The 19403-nt window shown below is 47.2% G+C and overlaps 1 protein-coding gene across 1 annotated transcript; it reads right to left on the bottom strand.

Annotated features, from left to right (window-relative positions):
- Positions 1 to 12898: 12898 nt before the first annotated feature.
- On the bottom strand, positions 12899 to 16646 carry MB (myoglobin). Its single transcript, XM_052668266.1, has 3 exons — positions 16434 to 16646; positions 14220 to 14442; positions 12899 to 13302 (listed from the first exon to the last, which is right to left on the bottom strand). The coding sequence occupies exons 1-3, from the start codon at positions 16526 to 16528 to the stop codon at positions 13156 to 13158; spliced, it is 465 nt and encodes a 154-aa protein (XP_052524226.1). The 5' UTR covers positions 16529 to 16646; the 3' UTR covers positions 12899 to 13155.
- Positions 16647 to 19403: the final 2757 nt, after the last annotated feature.

Consider the following 19403-nt stretch of genomic DNA (forward strand, 5'->3'; position numbering starts at 1 on the left):
GGTAGCCAAGAAGGTTTGGATCAGCAGTAGTGCAGCCAGCAGGAGCAGGGAGGTGACCGTCTCTCTGTACTCAACTCTGGTGAGGCTGCATCTTGAGTGCTGTGTTCAGTTCCAGTCCCCTCACTATCAGAAAGACATGCAGGCCCTGGAGTGTGTCCAGAGAAGGGTAACAGAGCTGTGAGGGGTCTGGAATGCAAGTCTGATGGGAACTAGGTTGTTTAGTCTGGAGGAGCTGAAGGGAGACTTTATTGCTCTCTACAATGACCTGAAAGGATGTAGGAAGGTGGGGTTCAGCCTTTTCTCCCAGGCAACAGAGATAGGACAGAAGGGAATAGCCTCAGGCTGCTCCAGGGAGGTTCAGGCTGGATATTAGCAACAGTTTATTCTCCAAAAAAGCGATGCTAGAGTGGCTCATACTGCCCAGGGAGGCAGTGGAGTCATCATCCCTGGAGGTGTTCCAGAACCGTGTGGATGTGGCACTGAGGACATGGTTAGTGGGCATGGTGAGGGGAAAGGCGAGATTTCAGAGGTCCTTTCCAGTCTTCAGGATTCAACGCTGCCATGATCCCGAGCCTCTCCAGTGAGTGCTGACATAGTGATACCTGTGCTTCCTAAGCTTCAGGCTAGAGCTGCCACATTTAGGCAGCGGCAGAGGGCAGGCGTGAGAGAGGAGCAGCCGTTAGCCCATTTCCTTCCAAATGCTGTGTCTATTACAGGAGAAAATGCCAAATTATTTCACTACAGGACCTCACACACTCAAGACAGCTTTAAACTGCACAGAAACTGCTGTAGCGGGCTAGGAAGAGACCCGGCCGCAGGGCAGCGTGTGGCAGGAAGGAGGGTAACGCCACCAAACCCAAGTGTCAGCACTGCAGCCCGGATGACATTTGTCACAGTCTACTGCAGTGAAAAGAAAATTAATAATAGTAAAATAAATAAATAAATAACTTCGAGTGCGGGGGGAGGGGGGAAGGAAGAGAAAAAAGAAGAAGAAACACCCGGCCCACCCCGCTGCAGGCTCACCCCAGGCCGCCATAGCTCCACCCCCGGCGGCTGTGGCGGGACGCGAGGCGCCAGGACGCCATCTTGTGGCGCCACCACACCGCTTTGCAGCCGGGATCCGGTACTCCCGTCTCCTACGGCCCGGGGCGGGCACTCTGCACGTCGGTCCCCGATCCGGCCTTCGCCCCATCCTATCTCCTGAGGAGAAGCGATTCTCATGACAGTACCAATCAAAAGTGCTAGGTGTAATGGCTAGTAGCTGTACAAGATGCTCACGTTTGCCTTTGGTGTACCTTACAAGTCCACGTGTCTTCGGATTTCTTTTCTAGTTCTCTTCAAAGATGATGTGCAGTTAAGTCAGATTGGGCAAACGAGTTTCTTGTGTAGTCTGAAATGAACATGAGGGGTAAAGACCTGTGGAAAATGCGCTCTTCTGTGCAGTTTTCTTTCATCTGATCTCCTTATAAGTTTGTTTGATTTTCTACAGGGAAGGCAAATGTCCTCCTGCCTGTACGTTCCTCAGGTGGTGCTGCTGTTTCTGCTGAAGAAATGACTACCATGGCCCAGAAAGCAGCTTACTGTCAAACCAGGATCCAGGTCTGGGTTTGCACTCCTCTAGAGTTTACGGTTCTCTTAGCTCAGTCCTGCAATATAGGCCACCATATGGCAGGGTATGAGATGTGATAACCTTTGGAGGTGATACCTGCCCTTCTGTTGTCTCTCTTTCCTTAGCACACATTCACATAAAAACTTTTCCTTAAAATCTGAGAGTATGAAGGGAGTTGAAACATTTACTTTAAAATTCCCAGTATAAAAAGATTTTGAACTTTCAGTATGAGTGTATCCTGGACTAGTCTTAGTAGGATCCTTTGTACAAAGTCTTGTGCTCTGTTGCATAGTGATGTATGGATATTCTCACACAATTATGTAGCTAATTATGAGCCTCATGTCTTAGAATATCACATCTCTTTGGTTATGTTTCTTTTCCCATACTTCACATCTAAGAGTCCTGCACATTTTGAAAGTTGTTTCACATCTGCTTTGTCCACATCCAATGCTTGTTCTCTCTAGGTCAACTCAAATGACTGTCACTGGAAATGCTTTGATGTCCTTTACCTTAAACTAGAACAAACAGGTTGATATTTTTCCATAGAAAGTAGTAGAGATCATCCATAAAGTCTGAGGTCATCTTGTCTTCAGTCATCCTCCATCCTTCAGTACAACATAGTTGAAGAATTTCCCTCCATGAACACTGAGTTGAGTCTTTAATAAACTAATGTTCCTTGTGTTATTTGTTGTTGTTGTTGTCGTTGTTTTTAATCAGCAATTGATTTCAGTACTGTTGCAAACTACACCCTAGCTACCCTGTAACTACTTCAAGCAGTCTCTTCTGACACCTTCTCTCTATCTGAATGAGTCTTTGAAGTCCTTTGTGTCTTGGTGCTATTCCTACAGATAGTGTTGTCTTTCATGACCATTCAGAGGAGCTGTGTGGAGAGCAGACATGCTCCAGTGTTTTACGTCTGAATGGTGTTGCTTCTGTTTTATGTGGTGGCAAGTGTATGTGGTAATATATATAATGAAATAAAATCACATTACCTTCCACAGCAGGACATAGCATTTGGAAGCAAATGAGACAAAGTTTGTTTTTCATTGAAGTGAGTGGCCTTTCCTGCAGCATATTATAGTCAGATGAGAAACAGAAGGAATCAACAGGAATCAACAACTGCATTTCGGGTATTCTATGCTTACACCCAACTTTTCTCAAGGAACATTAGAAGTTGCTCTTCAAAATTGCACATGGCCTTCTGCTGCAGTTTTGTTGATACAAAGATAGACCTCCAAAAGAGAGCAGAAGGGTAGCTTAGAAAATGACAGTCATGCTCATCTCATTTAATTTTACCTGTTTTTGTATTCAGGGAGAGTGAAGACCCTGTAACATGACATAAGCAGATTACTTTTTCTTTGTTGGGAAAAGGTCATGGTGCAGACCTGATTAGCAAGAACAGCCTAGATCAGCAAGGTTGTCTTTGTTTCTGTGGGGCAGAGACTGTGCATCCTTGGGTGTCTTGTATTTTGTCCAAACAACTGTTAGTCCTTCACCTATTACCACAGAGGCAATATCACAAGCAAATCAAAGGACCTTCATTGAGGAAAGGCGCTTTTTCGTTCCTTGTCAGACATATGGTGCCTTGTGGGAGGCTAAGAAAGAGGCTGCATAATGAAATTATGCATCTTCTCACCTGAATGTGGACCTGCATAGCCCCTTACTGTATCTGTGGTCTAGAAGCAGGTGGAAACAGAAGACCCTAGCCTCCTTCCCTCCACTCTAGTTCTCATTCCATTGTGAGTTGTGGTTAAATGTTTCTGTGTTAGCAGCTTGTCTCACACTTGGGACATTAGACACTAGTAACACTGGAAGAAAGAGTACGAACCACAAGTCCCAGCTGTCTTGATTTGGAAAGGACTTTAGGATTTACTGGGGGCTTGGGAGGAAGGAGTCAGAGAAGTGCTTAGACCAGTGTCTCCTCCAGTAATGCAGGAGGCAACATCCCAAGGAAACAACGAGTGATCACACTGCTGCTTAGAGCTCTTTCTTGGGTTTTTGTTTGTTTGTTTGTTTGTTTGTTTTCATATTTCCTTGTTTTGTTTCCCAGAGGTCTGTTTCTCAAGTCAGCTGTGCTGTGGTACCAGGTGTGACTCAAACCACTACTTGACTAATGTTTGGTACCTCATCTAAAAGCATTCTTAGAAGCCTGGGTTGGCTAGTATGTTTCCCATTCTTGCCTGTCATAAGCCAAATGCCAATTATGCAGATATGTTTTAGGGAAATAAAAGAATGAACAAGTGATGTCATAATTTAGGCTGTACTAGGGGTTTGCACCAGTTACTCTGTATTTTTCTTAGGAGACAACAGTCTGAAACTCAAGGAGTAGAGCAAAACTTGGCCTCTAGTGATCCGAGCACCCTATGATATTCACCAGTTGGTTGTGAGCTGCACAGTCCCCTCTTTCACCAGCTTCGTGGGCATCATGTGCAACAATGTGGCTGCAACAGAAAAGCTGTCCCTGGGGAGTCTGGGTGGCATTTCTGTCTGGTTGTATCACTGACAGAACTTTTGATCTCCAGGCGTTAGCCTGACAAAGCTTGGTAAAAACAGCAGATGCCACTTTGGACTAGGAAAACCCAGATACTGACTATACTCTAGTAGAAAAATAGCTATGCTTCTTCCCTGTCGCCTACACCTCTTCTAAACAAAAATATCCTACTGTTGCTATGCATGAACTAAGGCTTAAACTGCTGATTCTCAGCCATGAGTTTTTGTTGTTGTTGTTTTTTCCCCTTTGGAAATGTAAAAGGATTTCATGGGGTTAATGTGTCTTTAAGAAACCTTTTCTTAGCAAGCATAAATTGTATTTCTTTTTATAACAGCCATGACAGTGTGAGGCCTACAGGAACAAGACTGCAACCATGAGGTGCTGCAACTTCGTGATACTGTGTGTGGTGCTTTAAATCTTGCTTCCTGAGTGAGAATGAGATTATTTCATTCATTCAGTCCCTGATAGGATGGGCAAAATGGAAAAGCTGAGAATGAGGATGAGATGACATGATCAAAGGATACCACAGAGGACACTGCTCTGCCTTCACAGAGCACGTACATAAGTGCCTCTTTTCTGTTTCCTTCATTTGCTCCATTCCCACTCCAATAAGAGAAGCCTGGCAGACAACAATTTTTATGAGCCTTTGTTTAAGTAGAATTTTGTAGCCAAACTTTTACTAACCACAGTTCTTTATAGCCCTTCATGGTATTCTGCCAGGCTATTGTCTAAGTAGCCATCCCTGTGCTTGGATGGCTCTGATACTGTTCAGTATAGTGCATAGTTAATAAAATGGTCAGTACACAAAAAATACAAGAAAATATCTCAGCAGTTTCTCTTATAAAAGGATCTGTCCAAGGCCCTCTCATTTCCTGCAATATTTATCCACTCACACAGCTGTAAAGTTCATATTTAAGGACCAACTGCTGGGTTGAGAATGAGTTTGGTGCTGTTAACTTGGGACTGAGGCTGGCAGTGACGCCACGTGGATTTAGCCATGACGTCTCTGAGGATGCAGAGATAGGCCATGAGAACAGAATGTCTCCTTCTCCTTGAATGCCCTCTAAGGGGAAAAAATGAAAGAACATGAGTATGAGGCAGGGAATATATACTGCAGCACAACTTTCCCAGGAAACCTAACCTTCTTCTAAGCTCCCAGCCATCAAAGAAGGAACCAAAAGCCATCTTCAAGTGGCAAGACATGGATAACCGTTGGCGACTGGGGTGGAACCTGGCCTTTGAGCAGCAACAGGATGAGTTCATTTTTCCCCACTTCCATGGATATCTGCTACTACATCTGCTGCAGGGAGTTGCAGTTTGAAGGCTTAGCACTTTAAATAGATCGTAGCTGTTGCCACAAAAGGCAGTAATAGAGGGGCTCACACTGCAGCTGATGAATAGACGCAGAGCTGGTTTCCAAGTTTCTACTGCATCATGAGCAGAATGAAATGAGTGGTCCCGAGACTGTGGCAAAGAATTTGCTATACAAACCCTTGTCTTTGAAAGGCCTCACTTCCACTGAAATTAATGAATGCTTAGAGGCTGTGTACCTTTGGGGCTCCAGAACAAAACATTTAGTTCTGTGTTCTAACTATAGGCTTTGTGCTGTACATGCGTACACACACACCTCCACATGCACACTCTCATCACAGAATTAATTGTAAACTAAAGACTCCCAACAGGAATGAAATGAAATACCCGAAGAAAAGATTATACCTTAAATTTATTTCTGAGACACTGTGCCCTCAAGATACAAGCAATGTATGTTCTCTCTCTCTTTCTTTCTCTCTCTCTCTCAATATATACTCTCAAAGTAAATATTATCTCTTATCTTGCCAGCGACACTGCTTAAAAGGATGATATACAGTGAAGCACTGATTCTGTTTTGATCTATTTCTCATGTTCAGAGGCTCTAACAATCTTCATAGATACAATTAACCCCTTTACTGCTGAGATGGTTGCAGTATTGAGACTAAATTGAGACTAAATTATCTTCAAGCTTACTAGAGATGAAAAAGAAAAAAACATTACTTCCGTTTCCTTCTATTTTTCCCAGCAGAGGAGGAGATGTTCTCAAACACTGTGTATGAGATCTGTAAATTCCTTCTAGGTCAGCACAGCTGCAAGCAAAAAAGGAAAGAAATGTCTTTCTGCCAATGCACTGCCTCTCTTCTGTAGAGAACTGAGCACAGATAGATCCAGATGCTACTGCTAGTGAGGTAGGAGAAGCTGCAAGCATAGCAACTTCAGCCCAAGCATAGCCTGGGCATTGAAATCAGGGAGGGATTCATGATCCAAACCTGCTTTCCTAGAGGCAAGTCGTTTCCAAAAGGGACTGTGAGAGGAACAAGCTCTGTTTAAAAGACTGGAGGAGCGTGAGCTGACACAGTGATAAAAGGCATGCACCTTAGCCTCACTCCCTAACCACACTGTTGGATGGGAGCGGTTGGACCTGCATTTTTTGGAGGTCAGATGTAGGCAAAGTATGATTAGATTCTGCTCGATGAGGCAGAGGAAGGTCACATCTGAGGATCACCAATGAATTTAGGATGAACACTGGCTGGCTTAGACCCACCCGAGCTGGGGGAAGGTAAGGGTACGGTTGAAGCACGACGCCAAAAACCAGCACTGCTTTCACTGATGAAAATATAAGCATGTAAAGAATTATGCATGAGGGTTCAAGGTTCATACGCTTGGATTTAGGGGCCTCACTTCTGTCAGTAACCTATTTTAGGTATATAAGTCCTTTATGATCTCAGTCCAGGGCTTTTTGCTCTGGGAGTGAGAAGATTAGCAGTGTCCCAGATGATACCATAGTGTATTAATCTCCAGAGCACTTCATTCCAAGTTCAGCTCAAAGGTCTTTACACTGCTTTGCTTTGTATGCAGCATCTGTAATATATCTGAGTATTCACGCCACACCACTGTTCCAGCTGAACAGCTACATCCTTTGTCAGTTGCTGAAATGTAACCACATGATAGCAAGAGCTGCTTTCTGGCAGATGGCACAACTCCATGTCTTTCTACAGAAGGAGCTCACCAATATAATATCCTGCCTTCTAGTCTGCAGCCCTGCCTAGTGGACAGCTGAATGACCAAAGCACAAAATAGTGGAGGTGCTGCTGGCTCTGCCTCAGTTTACCACCTGTAGTTCCACAGTACTGTAGATGGAATGCATCTGTTCTTAATTACTATCCACCATCAGAGGAGAGTTTGTCCTGAATGAGACTCATAAACAATCCACGAGTTTGTGATCTAAAATAGACAAGCTACAGGACAGCTGAACTAGAAAAAGAACGTAGGAGGAAATATGTTGAAGATTATTTTCTAATCATTGCTGTTGTTACAAGTTTGCAATTTGTGAGTGTTACAAATAGCTTCATTTTGGGAAAGTCAAAAATTTTGACTGGAAAAGCAAAAAATGGTCGTTCTGTGCAGCGAGGGATCATTTCAGCTGGAGAGGCAACATGGCAGAAGACATAGGGACAGAAGCTTAAATGTGACATGCTGAAATTAGCTGGGGGATCAGCTGGGTTAGCAATATGTGCTGTTGTCAAGGCAAAACCAAAGTGTGCAAGAGACATTTTTCTTGTGATTTGGTGGGCCAGTGTTGAGAAACAGTGCCAGCACAATGAGAAAACACCACGTGCCTCTTTCATCCCATACAAAAGCACACAGATTACCAGCTCATGTTAGGAAATGCCCCCATCCTGAGCAGAGTGACTGTCAGAATGATGTTATTGCTCTTCAAAAGGCATTGATGGTCCTTGGGCTTAGGAGTCCAGGCAGAGATCCTTGCCTCCATCTTCTTAGATGATCTTAGAGATCTTTTCCAACCTTGATGATTCTGATTCCCCTCTGCATTTCATTTGTCATTCTTCCTCACAGACCCCACAGATCTGCTTGCAGAGAGGCGTGACTGAGTGTGGCATGTGGCAAGCCCTGCCTGCTTTCCTCTCTGTGGCTGCACAGCTTGTCTGAGCCTATCTGGTGCAAGCCCTTAGCCCAGGGCAGGCTCTCACTCAGGATCTGCATAGACACTGAATGGATGGTTTAGGCAAAGCTCTGTTGTTTTTTTCTGTCTAGTTTCCCCAACCAACTCACAGTTAATCCATGACATACAACATTCATCAAAGGGCACTGGACTATTCGTGTGTGTGTCTGTCCAGCTGAGAAGCAAGTGAAAAGATGCAGACCCACTTTGACATTGTCTATCACTTATATATCACTTAGCTCTCCAGATAACCTGAAAGCTTACCAAGAGTCAAGAGGACAAGACTGCTACTGCGCATGCCCTGGGCAAAGCAATCCAAAATCTTAGTGGGTGTATCAGCTCCAGGAATTTCTCGCCCATTTGCTGTGAGTTTGGATGCTAGAATTCAGTTGGAAAACAGAAATAGATGGACTTGTAGGGGGAGGACAGAAGAAAGAAAAACTTTAGTGCATTAAAGCACCATTACTTGCACACAAACAGAAAACCCACAGGAGATCCACAAGATAAGCACGGAGACATAGATACTTAAGTGCTAGTAATCCAGAAGTTCTTCCAGCCAAAACTATTCTATCACTGGAATGTTTGAACCTGCTGTAAGGAGAATATAAAATAGGATCAGAGATTCAGAGGCTGCATTCATACTGAGCTTTCTTTGCAGAGGGAGAACAGGCTCAATTTTCTTTTTGCAGTACTCCAGACTAAGGCTGCAGCTAAGATACGTGCTGGGATTAACTTTAAGGTAGCCATCTTGGATATCAATAACAGCATAGCTGTGTGGTCACAGCCCGCTCCTCAGCCCCATACCCTTGGTAAATTCAAAACTTCACGGACAAGCTTATCTATGTTGTACTCATTTTTAATACATAAGGTAGTCAGAGCGTTGTGTCTGCTGCTGGATTGCAGGGCAGCCATAACAGCAACAGCCTCCTCTCACCAAACCCAGTAGACCAGCCCAACAGCCCCTGCCATTTCTTTGATGCGGTGCCTCAAATGCAGCAGAATACCCTCACACCTAGGTGGTCAACCCTGACCTTTCAGCACAGGTGTTTGCATTTGCATGGGCATAACCCAAGTGACTACCCAACCAGCTCAGCACCACTGAACTGCTCTTTGTCTCTGTTCTCCAGGGACATGGCGTAAGGAACAGATGCTCCAATACCCTCCCCTTCCCAAATACACATTGCCTTGTCCACTCAGCTACCAGCCATGCTGGTATATCCTGGTGCCAGGGCCTGTCTTGCCTCAGAAAGCTCGTGAGGTCCCCTGATTGCTATAGAGACGGCCTCTGCGTGGCTTGGGGCAAGGTGGAGGCTGCCTCTTCTGTTTGTTTACAGGAGATGGAATCCAAACAAGGGAAGAGTCTTGGAACAGTGCAGCCAAGTGCACTATAAAATAGTGCTTTAAAAAGCCACAAGGTCACCTTTGCTATCATTTGGTTAAGGTTAAGGATTTTATAGAAGTCACAGGACTAGAGATGGACTTGTGATGCCTGTGATCACAGGGGAGGGAGAGATTTATGTGCTGGCTGAGAAGGCTTCATTGTTGTATCATATTCATTAATGGTCATTTATTAGCTTCTTGGATAAAAGAGGCTGATTGGGAATTCTCACTTGCTGTAATTCCAGCTGGCTTCCTTGACTTTGCCTGCATACCTTCATGACATATAATACCCCTCCTACTTACTGGTACCCTGCAGGTACCATACCCTCACACTGTCTGTCTTCTCATTTAGTTAGACATCAGCAGAACTTGATTTCACTACTGTATTTCATTTATGCACAATGTTAAAACTGACACATATCATCCTCTTACATGAAGAACCAGCACAAAAGCATGCAGGAATCTGAAGGATTTGGCCAGAGGAGCTTTGCTGACAATATGTATTGTGAGCCTGGTGCTTGTGTATAACTGTGAATGTTGAGCCTGGCACAGTCCAAGCCAGCAAGAACGCACCCTTGAGCAAAGCTGAGAACACTGAGTCTAAGGAGCTGGAGGATGTGCTCTGATCCCATGCACCTAAAGAAAAAGCCTTGGCAGGCAGACAGGACTGCGTCAAAGGAACACCCAGCTCCACCACTGCTTTCTGTTCCTCTGTGGCTTAACATAGAGGAGAGGTTTTGGTTACTAGGAGCTGTGACAAAGGTACTGGAAGCACATGGTGTGCCTAAGCCTCCTTAGCAAAATTCTGTGTCGCGCAGACGTTGTAGCCTCATGGCACTGCCATATCTGCTCAGTGATCATGATGAGGCTGGAAACTTCCCATCCTCTTCCTCACGTCAGTCCCACAGAGAGGGGCAAACATGGATGGTGCCACAGATTTCACCTCAAGGGGCTAGATATGTCTCGTAGTTTGCCACTGGAGCCCAGTCCCTTTCTCCCGCTGAGCTGACCCAGAGACAGACCACAGGATTAATTGTGTGGTTCCCAGCACCTGGCTGTAGTCGGTGTGCACATGCCAGAGTGAGGGGCTGGCAGCCACACAGTCCACTTCCCATCTTGATACCAGGAACGTGTATGTGACACCTGGTTGAGCTAACTGGGGCCCAGCCTTCTCATGCAAAGCTATTCCTGGAAAGGAGGCAGGGCAATTTCAGAGCTTATCCTAATACAGTTGATCTTACTGATGGACTTCGTCCCACACATAGATCAGAAAAGCTGTTTTCCAACAGCAGCATAGAAAAAGTGACTCCAACACAGATTCTCAATCAATATATCAGGGAGGCCAGAGATCTTCTCCACTCCAATCCCTTTCACAAGCAACCTACCTCAGACCCATATCTGACTAGCATTGTTTTCAAGATGCTCCCTTGCAAACTGACAGAGGGGGTAAGGCAGGGTGAGTGAAGGGTCAGCTCTCCCACTGTACCAGGAAATATTCCAGGTAATGATAACCAGTAGCTAGGCACAATATGCATGCAGGTTCTCCCTCCTCCACCACGTTGCCTTACATAAATATATCTAGAGGTGACTACAGTGCCACTCAGACTGACAGAGGCAGCTGCCATAGCGGAGCTTTTAATCCCAAAGCAGAGCCTGTTGTCACTGGCAGGAAATGTTATTGTGTTGGACAGGCAATCCTAGACCTTAATTAAATAGGTTGCCCTTCCTGCGAGGCCAGACAGGCCAGACAAGAGTCAGAAGGAGCAGCCTGCTTAAGCCAGGGACCACCTGGTTGTAACTTCATCTGTGTGACAACATATGCTTTTGTGACTCTCTCTGAAAAGTTGAAACCCTAAGCAAGTCCCCAGAGGTATAGTGAGGATTTATAAAGAGCAAGAAATCAGAGATGCTCTGTTCTGCAGGGGAATTCATTCCTTCTCCTTTCAGAGACTGAAATTTTGTGGCCTTTGCCCTGACCAAAGACCTGGTAGATCACACTGGTTTGAGATGATTGATTTGTAAGGGAGCTGGTGGCTCCTGCTGTCTCTACTGCACACAGCCCCATAGTGAGTGCTTTGAACCAGGCTCTGCTTGTAGCTCCTCATTTTAAGCACCTCATTTTTCTTTCTCATGCTTGTCCTCATGCTGTCTCTGGGAGATAAACTGCATTACTTTTTCCACACCAGAAAAGAGCAACGGTGTTGTCGCCATATATTTTCCCTCACAAGAACCCAGCCGCTCACCTCTGTGACATCCCATTGCTGTGCCTGGATGTGACTGTCGTGGATGTTCTCACCCCTGTGCACACATACAGAACGACAGCAAGCTGCACACTTTCTGCATGGAAGCAGTGTGGGTGCATGTACCTGAAGAGAGTCACAACATTGTACTGGCTAGGCCCTAAGCTGAGTGATGGGGAGGAGGAGGAGGAAGGAGCACAGATTCCAGTACTCACTGTGGAGTACAGCTGCCCTTCCAGTAGGTAAACTGCACAATTCCCATACAGTCAGGCCGTGAACTTGGGCATCAGGTCAAGACCTTGCAGAGACCACCCAGCAAAACCGCAAAATGGGATGGACAGCAAAACTCACGGTTTGAAAGCACCCATTGCTATTAAACAGACCTGTGGCAACCTGCATGTGAACAGCAAGACATGGCGATGGAATCCCTTCAGCACAAAGCAAAGCGCGGAGCACTCATGGGTAGCTCAGAGCCATACATCCCTTCCATGTCCCCCGAACTCAGCCCTAAGCCTCAGCCTTCAGTCATGGAGTGCTTCTTAGCCCTGAGGCATGGAAAGAAGGACCAGGTCACATCCCCGTGGTGACATGTGAGTGCCCGAGTCCCCTCATGCCACTCAAGTTATGGGCTGCTACCGTGTCACCAGCACTGGAGGATGGGATCGTATACAGAACACTGTGCTTCTGCCATCTCGTTGGAGTGAATTACACAGCATCAGTGCAGGAATTTTTATTTTCTGTGTAACACTTATTTTGCTTCCCAGAGCCACACAACTTTACATGCATAGCAGCAGCTGCCGGAAGCCTACAGATCACAGAGCACACTACTCCTTATGGTTTTGCTAACACGAGTTTAGCAGGTTGCCAAGCTGACAGACCCTGGAGACCGACTGCGTTCACCCCCATGAAACAAGGTAACAACAGCGATGGTGCTGAAAGCTTTCCACAGTCACCTGCTAACAGTCTCACCTGGGGGAGGAATCAGATGCCATGTCCCCACTTCCCACTCTGACGTCCCTTTTGCACCTTTGAGTTCTCTCTTCACCCACTCCTTTACCACACTCCTCAACACGCCCCGTGTTCTTCCACATCCCTTCAGCTCCTGCCACACCATTTCCCTCTTGAATGAGACTGGGTGTTGGGGACGAGGAAAGAAAAAGGACACAGAAGAAATAAGCAGAAGGTGACAGATAACCCCTTATATTATTTTTCCTAAGAAAACAGATTATTTCTTTTGCATACATGAAGCCAGGGAAGGACAACAATTTATCATGGACATCACTCTGAGTGCCTCTGTGCTGCCTAGGGTGACTCTTAGCCTCTCATTCAAGCATTCCCACGCATCGTGGACGGCCAGTTGGAAGATGTCCAGAGTAGTGCTGGGGAAGCTACTCTGAGATGCACGGCCAGGCCTCCATCGTGGTGTCCTTCTGCATACATGCTAACCCTGGAAACCAAACTCCTTGTACTTGCTGGCCATGTCATTTCGGAACAGCTCCAGAGCCTTCTTCATCGCAGCCTGGGAATCGGCCCCAAAGTCTGCAGCGTGTTTTTCAGCAATGACCTTGATAATGACTTCAGAAATGAACTGTGAGGAAGGAGAGGGAGAGAAAGAAGAAGAAAAAAAAAAAAACAGAAGGGACTGTCAGGGTTTATTTTCAGAATATCCAGACTAAAAAATAGGTTGCAGAGCCTGGAAATATCTCCAGGCTAATTCAGTAGCCCTTCCAGCAGTCTCTAGAGAAACACTGTGGTAGTGTATGTGAGGAGCCTTGGCTGGGCAGAGGAGTTGGGCTCTGTTCCTAGCTCGGACACTGATATACTCTGTGACCTTGAGTAGACCATAGTCCTTCCCACTCTTTGTCTGCCCATCCACTAAGGCTGCAAATCCACATTATGCACTTGTGAAGTTGCTTAGTTTCATGAGTCTTGGTCTCCAGTTCTTCCCCCAGGGCTCACTTTAAACTGTACATCCCTTGCGTACAGCCACTGCTAATTCTTATGCAATGTCATTTCTCAGGCATGCAGGGACTGCATGGACTGGTTTATTATTGTTAGGAGTGTCTCAGACAGTGCACAGTGTTTAGAACGGGAAATTGAATGGAGATTCACAGGAGCTGAGTACTTCTGTGCCTCCTCTTGCCTGTACACAGAGACCTTTGACTTGAGAAAGTGCTAAGTGAAGTCCAGTTAGACATCTCTAAATAGAACCATAGAATCTTTAATGTTGGAAAGACCTCTAAGATCATCAAGTCCAGCCACCTGCCCATCCTCACTATTCCCACTGACCATGTCCCTCAGTGCCACATCCACATGGTTCTGGAACACCTCCAGGGATGGTGATCCCACCACCTCCCCGGGCAGCCTGTGCCACTGCAGCACTGCTCTTTCAGTGAAGAAATTTACCCTAATTCCCAGCCTGAAATAGAAGTGCTGCTCTCAATGTATCTGTCTTGCACACATCCATCACACATCAGCCACCAGGTTTCCCTGTCTTTTCCATACCTCCAGATATTTTACTGGGATTTTGTGCTTCGTGGCATGGGTTTGAGCCAGGGGTTTCAGCTCTGACTCATGATTACCCTTCTGCTTCAGGATTTTGCCAAGCTGGGTGAGGACGGTAGCTCCATGTTTTTTCAGATCTTCAGAGGCCTTCATCTGATCAGGGGTCTTCAGGCCTTTGAACTTATCAAAGCGATCCAAAGTCTCAGGGTGGTCATGGAAAAGTCTGTGGACAGAAGCAGAGGGATGTGTGAGACATTAGGGAGCTGTCAGCCAGAGCAGAGCCAAGGTCCTGCTGATCTGGATGCACACAGACAGGCAAATGTATGATAACTTACATCCCTCCCCAAAGAAATCTCTTACCCCCTGCTAGTAAAGGCTGCTTTCACTTGAGAACTCTGATGCTTTAGACTCTTTCCAAATTGTCACCATTCACAGTCACTGCAGTTAGCACATATATAATCCAGGAAAGCATCTGACCCTACTCTGATCCTGTGTTTTTCATCCTTCCTCTGGGAGGCTGTTCCACAACCTGATGACACTCTGTGTTCAGAAGTTTATTTCACCATCTGTTTTATCCAGGCTGCTTTTTATCATTAGCAACTGATAAAATGCCTCTTGTCTTTGGAGTGCAGAAGCTCGTGATGTACCTCCCTATGAGTATTGTATCTACTTTAATCCCATGCTCTTAGATGTCCTAACATTCACTCTGGCCGAGACAGAGACTCAGTGGCCCTAACCACGTCCAAGTGGAGCAACAGAGCAGCCATCCTTATTTCTGAATAGCTCTGCTAACGCTTTGGCATCAGTCCCCAGTTATGACAACGGTATCAGGACAGAGATGGGTGCCAAGGCTGGTGGTGGCACTGGGAGGTGAATTCTCACATTAACCTGAAGGAGAGACAAAACCAGACAAAACCACCTATCTACACTGCTTCGCTAAGGATCCATCCTCTACTTCCCCCAGCCTGTCACCCTGTCAGCTACTGCAGACCCCAGGCTCTCACTAAGACCTCCTCAGCCCATCTCTGCATTGACCAGTGCCATTCAGTGCTATACACAGATGCTCTGATTCCAAAGTGGAAATGAAATTGGGAAGGCTGGTGTTGTCCCGTGCTTCCCCTCTGCTGCATTTCCCAGCTGACTCCACTGGCAACCAAACTGCAAGGAAACTTCACTCTTTTCCTCGCCTAGAGCCGGAGTGAGAAGGGAAGACTGCCTGTCCTGGTTATTAGGAGCGGTCCGATAATTTGGTGTTGAGAGACGTCAGCGCCGTTGCTCACGTGTATTTGTGGGCATTATGCCCTTTGAAGGACATAACCCAAGTCGCTGCAGCACCAGCAGGAGCAACAGCAGTATTTACACCCATCCCAAACCAAACATTCCTCCCCTATAGGTGGCCATTAGGATGAGGGCCAAACTCTCCATTATACGATGTAAGTGTAGGTCAGGCTGCATTAACAAATACCTCAGCTGCATGGAAAACACAAGCTGTCTTGCAGCAAAAACATTCTGTGACCAGGCTTTGCTGGCGTCTCCTTCCAAAGGTCTCTCTTTGTGTCCTCCACGATTAGATATTCCCAAGACTCTTGAAAATTCTTTCAAGGAGTATTTTGTTTGTGTGTTTGTTTCCATTGGAAAACATCCAGTTGGATCAATGTTTTCTGAACATATTCCCTGGATATGTTACCTACCTAAAAAGTCTTTACCAAGGCACAAGCAGGCACATTTCTAAACCAAGTCTGCTCCGCTTCCCCTGCTTCTCTCCCTCAGAAAACCCCTGAAGAAATGAGAAATTACATGAGAGAAGCTTTGAACGGGCCGTGGCTTTGCCCAGTGGTGTGGGCTTCTTGCTTTATCTGTGCTTGAAATAGGAAACCCCGGATACCCACCGGTGTCCTCAGCATCCGTACCCTCCTGGCACTGAGTGCTGAGCACAGCCCAAGGGCACTCTGGAGAGGGCTCCAGCCCTGCTGGTCCCTAAGGACAGGCAGAGATACTGTGCCATTTTCCACTCCAAAGCCCTGAGATCTGACACATGGAGTGGCAAAAGCACAGCCTCTCCATTTCTAACCCAGAAACCACAGCAGTGGAAAACCACCACCTTACACAGAAACAAAACAGCCTGTTGAAACGCACGCTGCTGAGCCCCCATACTCAGCATTCCTTGGTCTCTCACACAAAGCTCTCAGCTCACGACCGATGCTCGTCGCCTACCTCATCAGAACCTCGTGTCCATGGCCAGCAATGTCGGCCTCCACTTTTCCCCAGATGGTGAGGACTTGTTGCCACTCCTGGTCGCTGAGCCCCATGGTTCGCTGGTGGCAGGGACAGATGGGTCTCAAGTGCTGCGTACGGCGGTTGCCTCTCCCCAGAGGGTGGCTGCAAAGCTCACCCGCGGGTTTTATAGCCCCTCCTCGTAGACCTACACCTGTTAATCGTCAGCTGGACATCTTGCTCTCTTTCAGGCTTGTCTAACTAATCAGCCTCTCTTTTTTTTTCTAGGAAGCTATTTCGGGTCAGGTGCTATTGTGAGTGCCACTGATGGCATCATTTCTGCCTTTCGTATTGGACTGGCACATGTCCCGCGCCAGATAGAAAGGGCATTGCCCAAATGCACTGCCAGGAGCCTGTCCCGGCTTCCCGAGGTCCCACTGACAGTGTCAAGCTGTGCAGCAGGAGATTCCAGAAGAGCACATTCATCTGCCAGGCCACGCTGCCAGCCAAGGGACGGCTGGTGGCATCACTCCGCCTTCCTCACGTCTCTCCTTTCCCTGCAGTGGGGTAAGGTCTCTCAAGCCAAGTGTCAGAATCACAGAATCACAGAGGCATAGGAATTGAAAGGGACCTCTGGGGATCATCAAGTCATACCCCTCTGCTAAAGCAGGTACCCTGCAGTAGGTCAAGTAAGGCAAGTCGCCATGAGCCACCACGGATGTGATTTTGGGGTACCTCCCAGCCTTCCTCAGGACGGGTGGCAGCCTGGTGTGCCATCTTTAATTAATCCCTTCCAAGAGGTGAATAAGAAAGGGTTAAAGGGGACAGCTTAGTAGGCAGGTTGACCAAACCAGCTGAGGTGATGGCTGCCATCCAAGCCCAAAAGTAGGGGAATTTCTCCCGCTGGGTTTATCTATGGCCTGGTGGCCAAGCAATTCTCCCCCCTCTATGCACCAGTTTGCAATGTCTGAAATCTTTCTTCTTAAACACCTCAAGGCCAAGATTTCACCCCCCGTTTTCCCAGTGCAGATAGCAGGGCACTATCAATTACCCACACTTGGCTAAACCGATGGAGGAGCGCTTGGAGAGATCCCACCCCGCAGCCTCTCTCCTCAAGTCCTCCTTGTTCTAAACATGGATTTGCAACACGCTTGGCTCCGCCTTGGGCAGGATCCTGAATGCTGACCTTACTGCTTTACATGCCCTTCAGACACGAGAGCAATGTGCTCCCAGTACACGAGGGGCTGCTCCTTGGACACCGAGCTCCATCCTATTCCACAAACTGAAGCTGTTGCCTTAATATCTACCATTGAGTTTGGTCGGCACTTCTCTCTCTACAGCTTTCTCCAGGGCTGGGAAGCCAGCAGTCTCTGTGCGGACATTAACACCAGATTGTCAGAGGGCTTAACAAGAATACGGGTGTCCTCGTTGCTTTTTCTGCAGGTGAAGCGGCGATGGCCCCGCGCTGTCGGCCAGGGCATGCTACCACCTAGCGGCCACGGGCGACAGAGCCAAGCAGAGCGTGGCACGGGCTGCAGGGAGCTGGACACACGGGGACAGCCCCGCGCTTCTGGCCCGCATTTCTTTCTCCTTAGAGCATCGCTGTTGCAGAGAGAACGCAGCCCCGGTCGGTCAGATGAGAGCCCCGCAGCCCCGCGCTGCAATGATTCCGACCTTGAAACGAGCACCTGAGGCAGAGGCACTGATAAATCCTACTGTTTGATTTGTGGGTTTTGCTGTTGTCTTTTTTTTTTCTTTTTTCTTTTTTTTTTTTTTCATCTTCATTTGAAACACTTTCCAGCAGCAGGGAGAAAAGGATGCTCAAAAAACACCCAATTTTAACAACCCAGAGCATCTTCTGTGTTTGCACTGCAGAGCAGCTCAGCTCAGCGAACAGATTTTTCGATCGTTCCCTTTTGTTTGCCTTTTCAATGAACCTTTTCCCCATGATGCAATTAAAAGAACCCCACCAGAAGCAGGGCATGGCTGTGGCCCGGCCATACTGTGGTGCCCACCTCTGTGCTGGGGGATGCCAAAAAAAGCTGGGCATGTTATGTAACTCCCAATTACATAATTAGCATTGCATAATGCTGGGGAAAAGGCCCTCTGCAGCCCAGCTTCGGTATCTGTGGCATTTTGCTGATGCGTGGCTTCTGCTAGGAGATGGAGCCGCACTTTGTTTTCAGTGCCTGTGGTTTGTGCAGTGCGGATGGGCAGCCAGACAGGTGGGACACTTCACTCCCCTGTAGTGTGAGCTGGAGAGAGCAGGGCAACAGCAAATCCTACAGCCAAAGCAAAGCAACAGCATTGCATTTTCCCAGCTGTGCCTGGCTCCAGTTTTTGCAGGAACAGAAGGCACTGCATGTACTGCGTGGCTTCTGCCTCTTGCAGGAGAACTGGTGGGACAGGCTGGTGCTGCAAGCCCATCTCCTCTCTCTTCTCATTCTGAAGCTCTATTCTTAGCAGTGCTGCAGGCAGGGCTCCCATCCACTGATGGATTTCAGCAGCTGGGAGGTGACCTCAGTGCCTGTTTGAAAGGAAGAGGGAGAATGAGGAGAAGGCAGCACTAGGGGAATGTTTGAGCCTTCACAGAGCCGTGCTATGCATGGAGCATCTTAGCATGGGATGTCATTAAGTCAAAGGGAACTCTGCCTTCATTCAGTACTCAGAGGGATCCGGACAGGCTGGATCAATGGGCTGAGACCAATGAGATGAAGTTCAGCAAGTGTTGGGTCCTGCACTCTGGTCACAACAACCCCATGCAGTGCTACAGGCTTGGGATGTGGCAGCTGGAAAACTATATGGAAGAAAATGTTCTGGGGTGTTGGTTGACAGCCAGCTGAACATGAGCCAGCAGTGTGCCCAGGTGGCCAAGAAGGCCAATGGCATCCTGGCTTGTATCAGCAATAGTGCAGCCAGCAGGAGCAGGGAGGTGACCGTATCTCTGTACTCAGCTCTGGTGAGGCTGCA

Source organism: Tympanuchus pallidicinctus, unplaced genomic scaffold (assembly GCF_026119805.1).
Source record: "Tympanuchus pallidicinctus isolate F22 unplaced genomic scaffold, pur_lepc_1.0 scaffold8, whole genome shotgun sequence".
Taxonomy (NCBI): domain Eukaryota; kingdom Metazoa; phylum Chordata; class Aves; order Galliformes; family Phasianidae; genus Tympanuchus; species Tympanuchus pallidicinctus.

What these genes read in the sequence shown, in the direction of transcription:
- MB (XM_052668266.1), bottom strand. Translation starts at nt 16,528, where the DNA reads ATGGGGCTCAGCGACCAGGAGTGGCAACAAGTCCTCACCATCTGGGGA. An exon ending in GGACACGAGGTTCTGATGAG is followed by an intron (nt 14,443 to 16,433) that starts GTAGGCGACGAG and finishes TTCTGTCCACAG; the next exon opens with ACTTTTCCATGACCACCCTG. An exon ending in TCCCAGTAAAATATCTGGAG is followed by an intron (nt 13,303 to 14,219) that starts GTATGGAAAAGA and finishes CCTTCCTCACAG; the next exon opens with TTCATTTCTGAAGTCATTAT.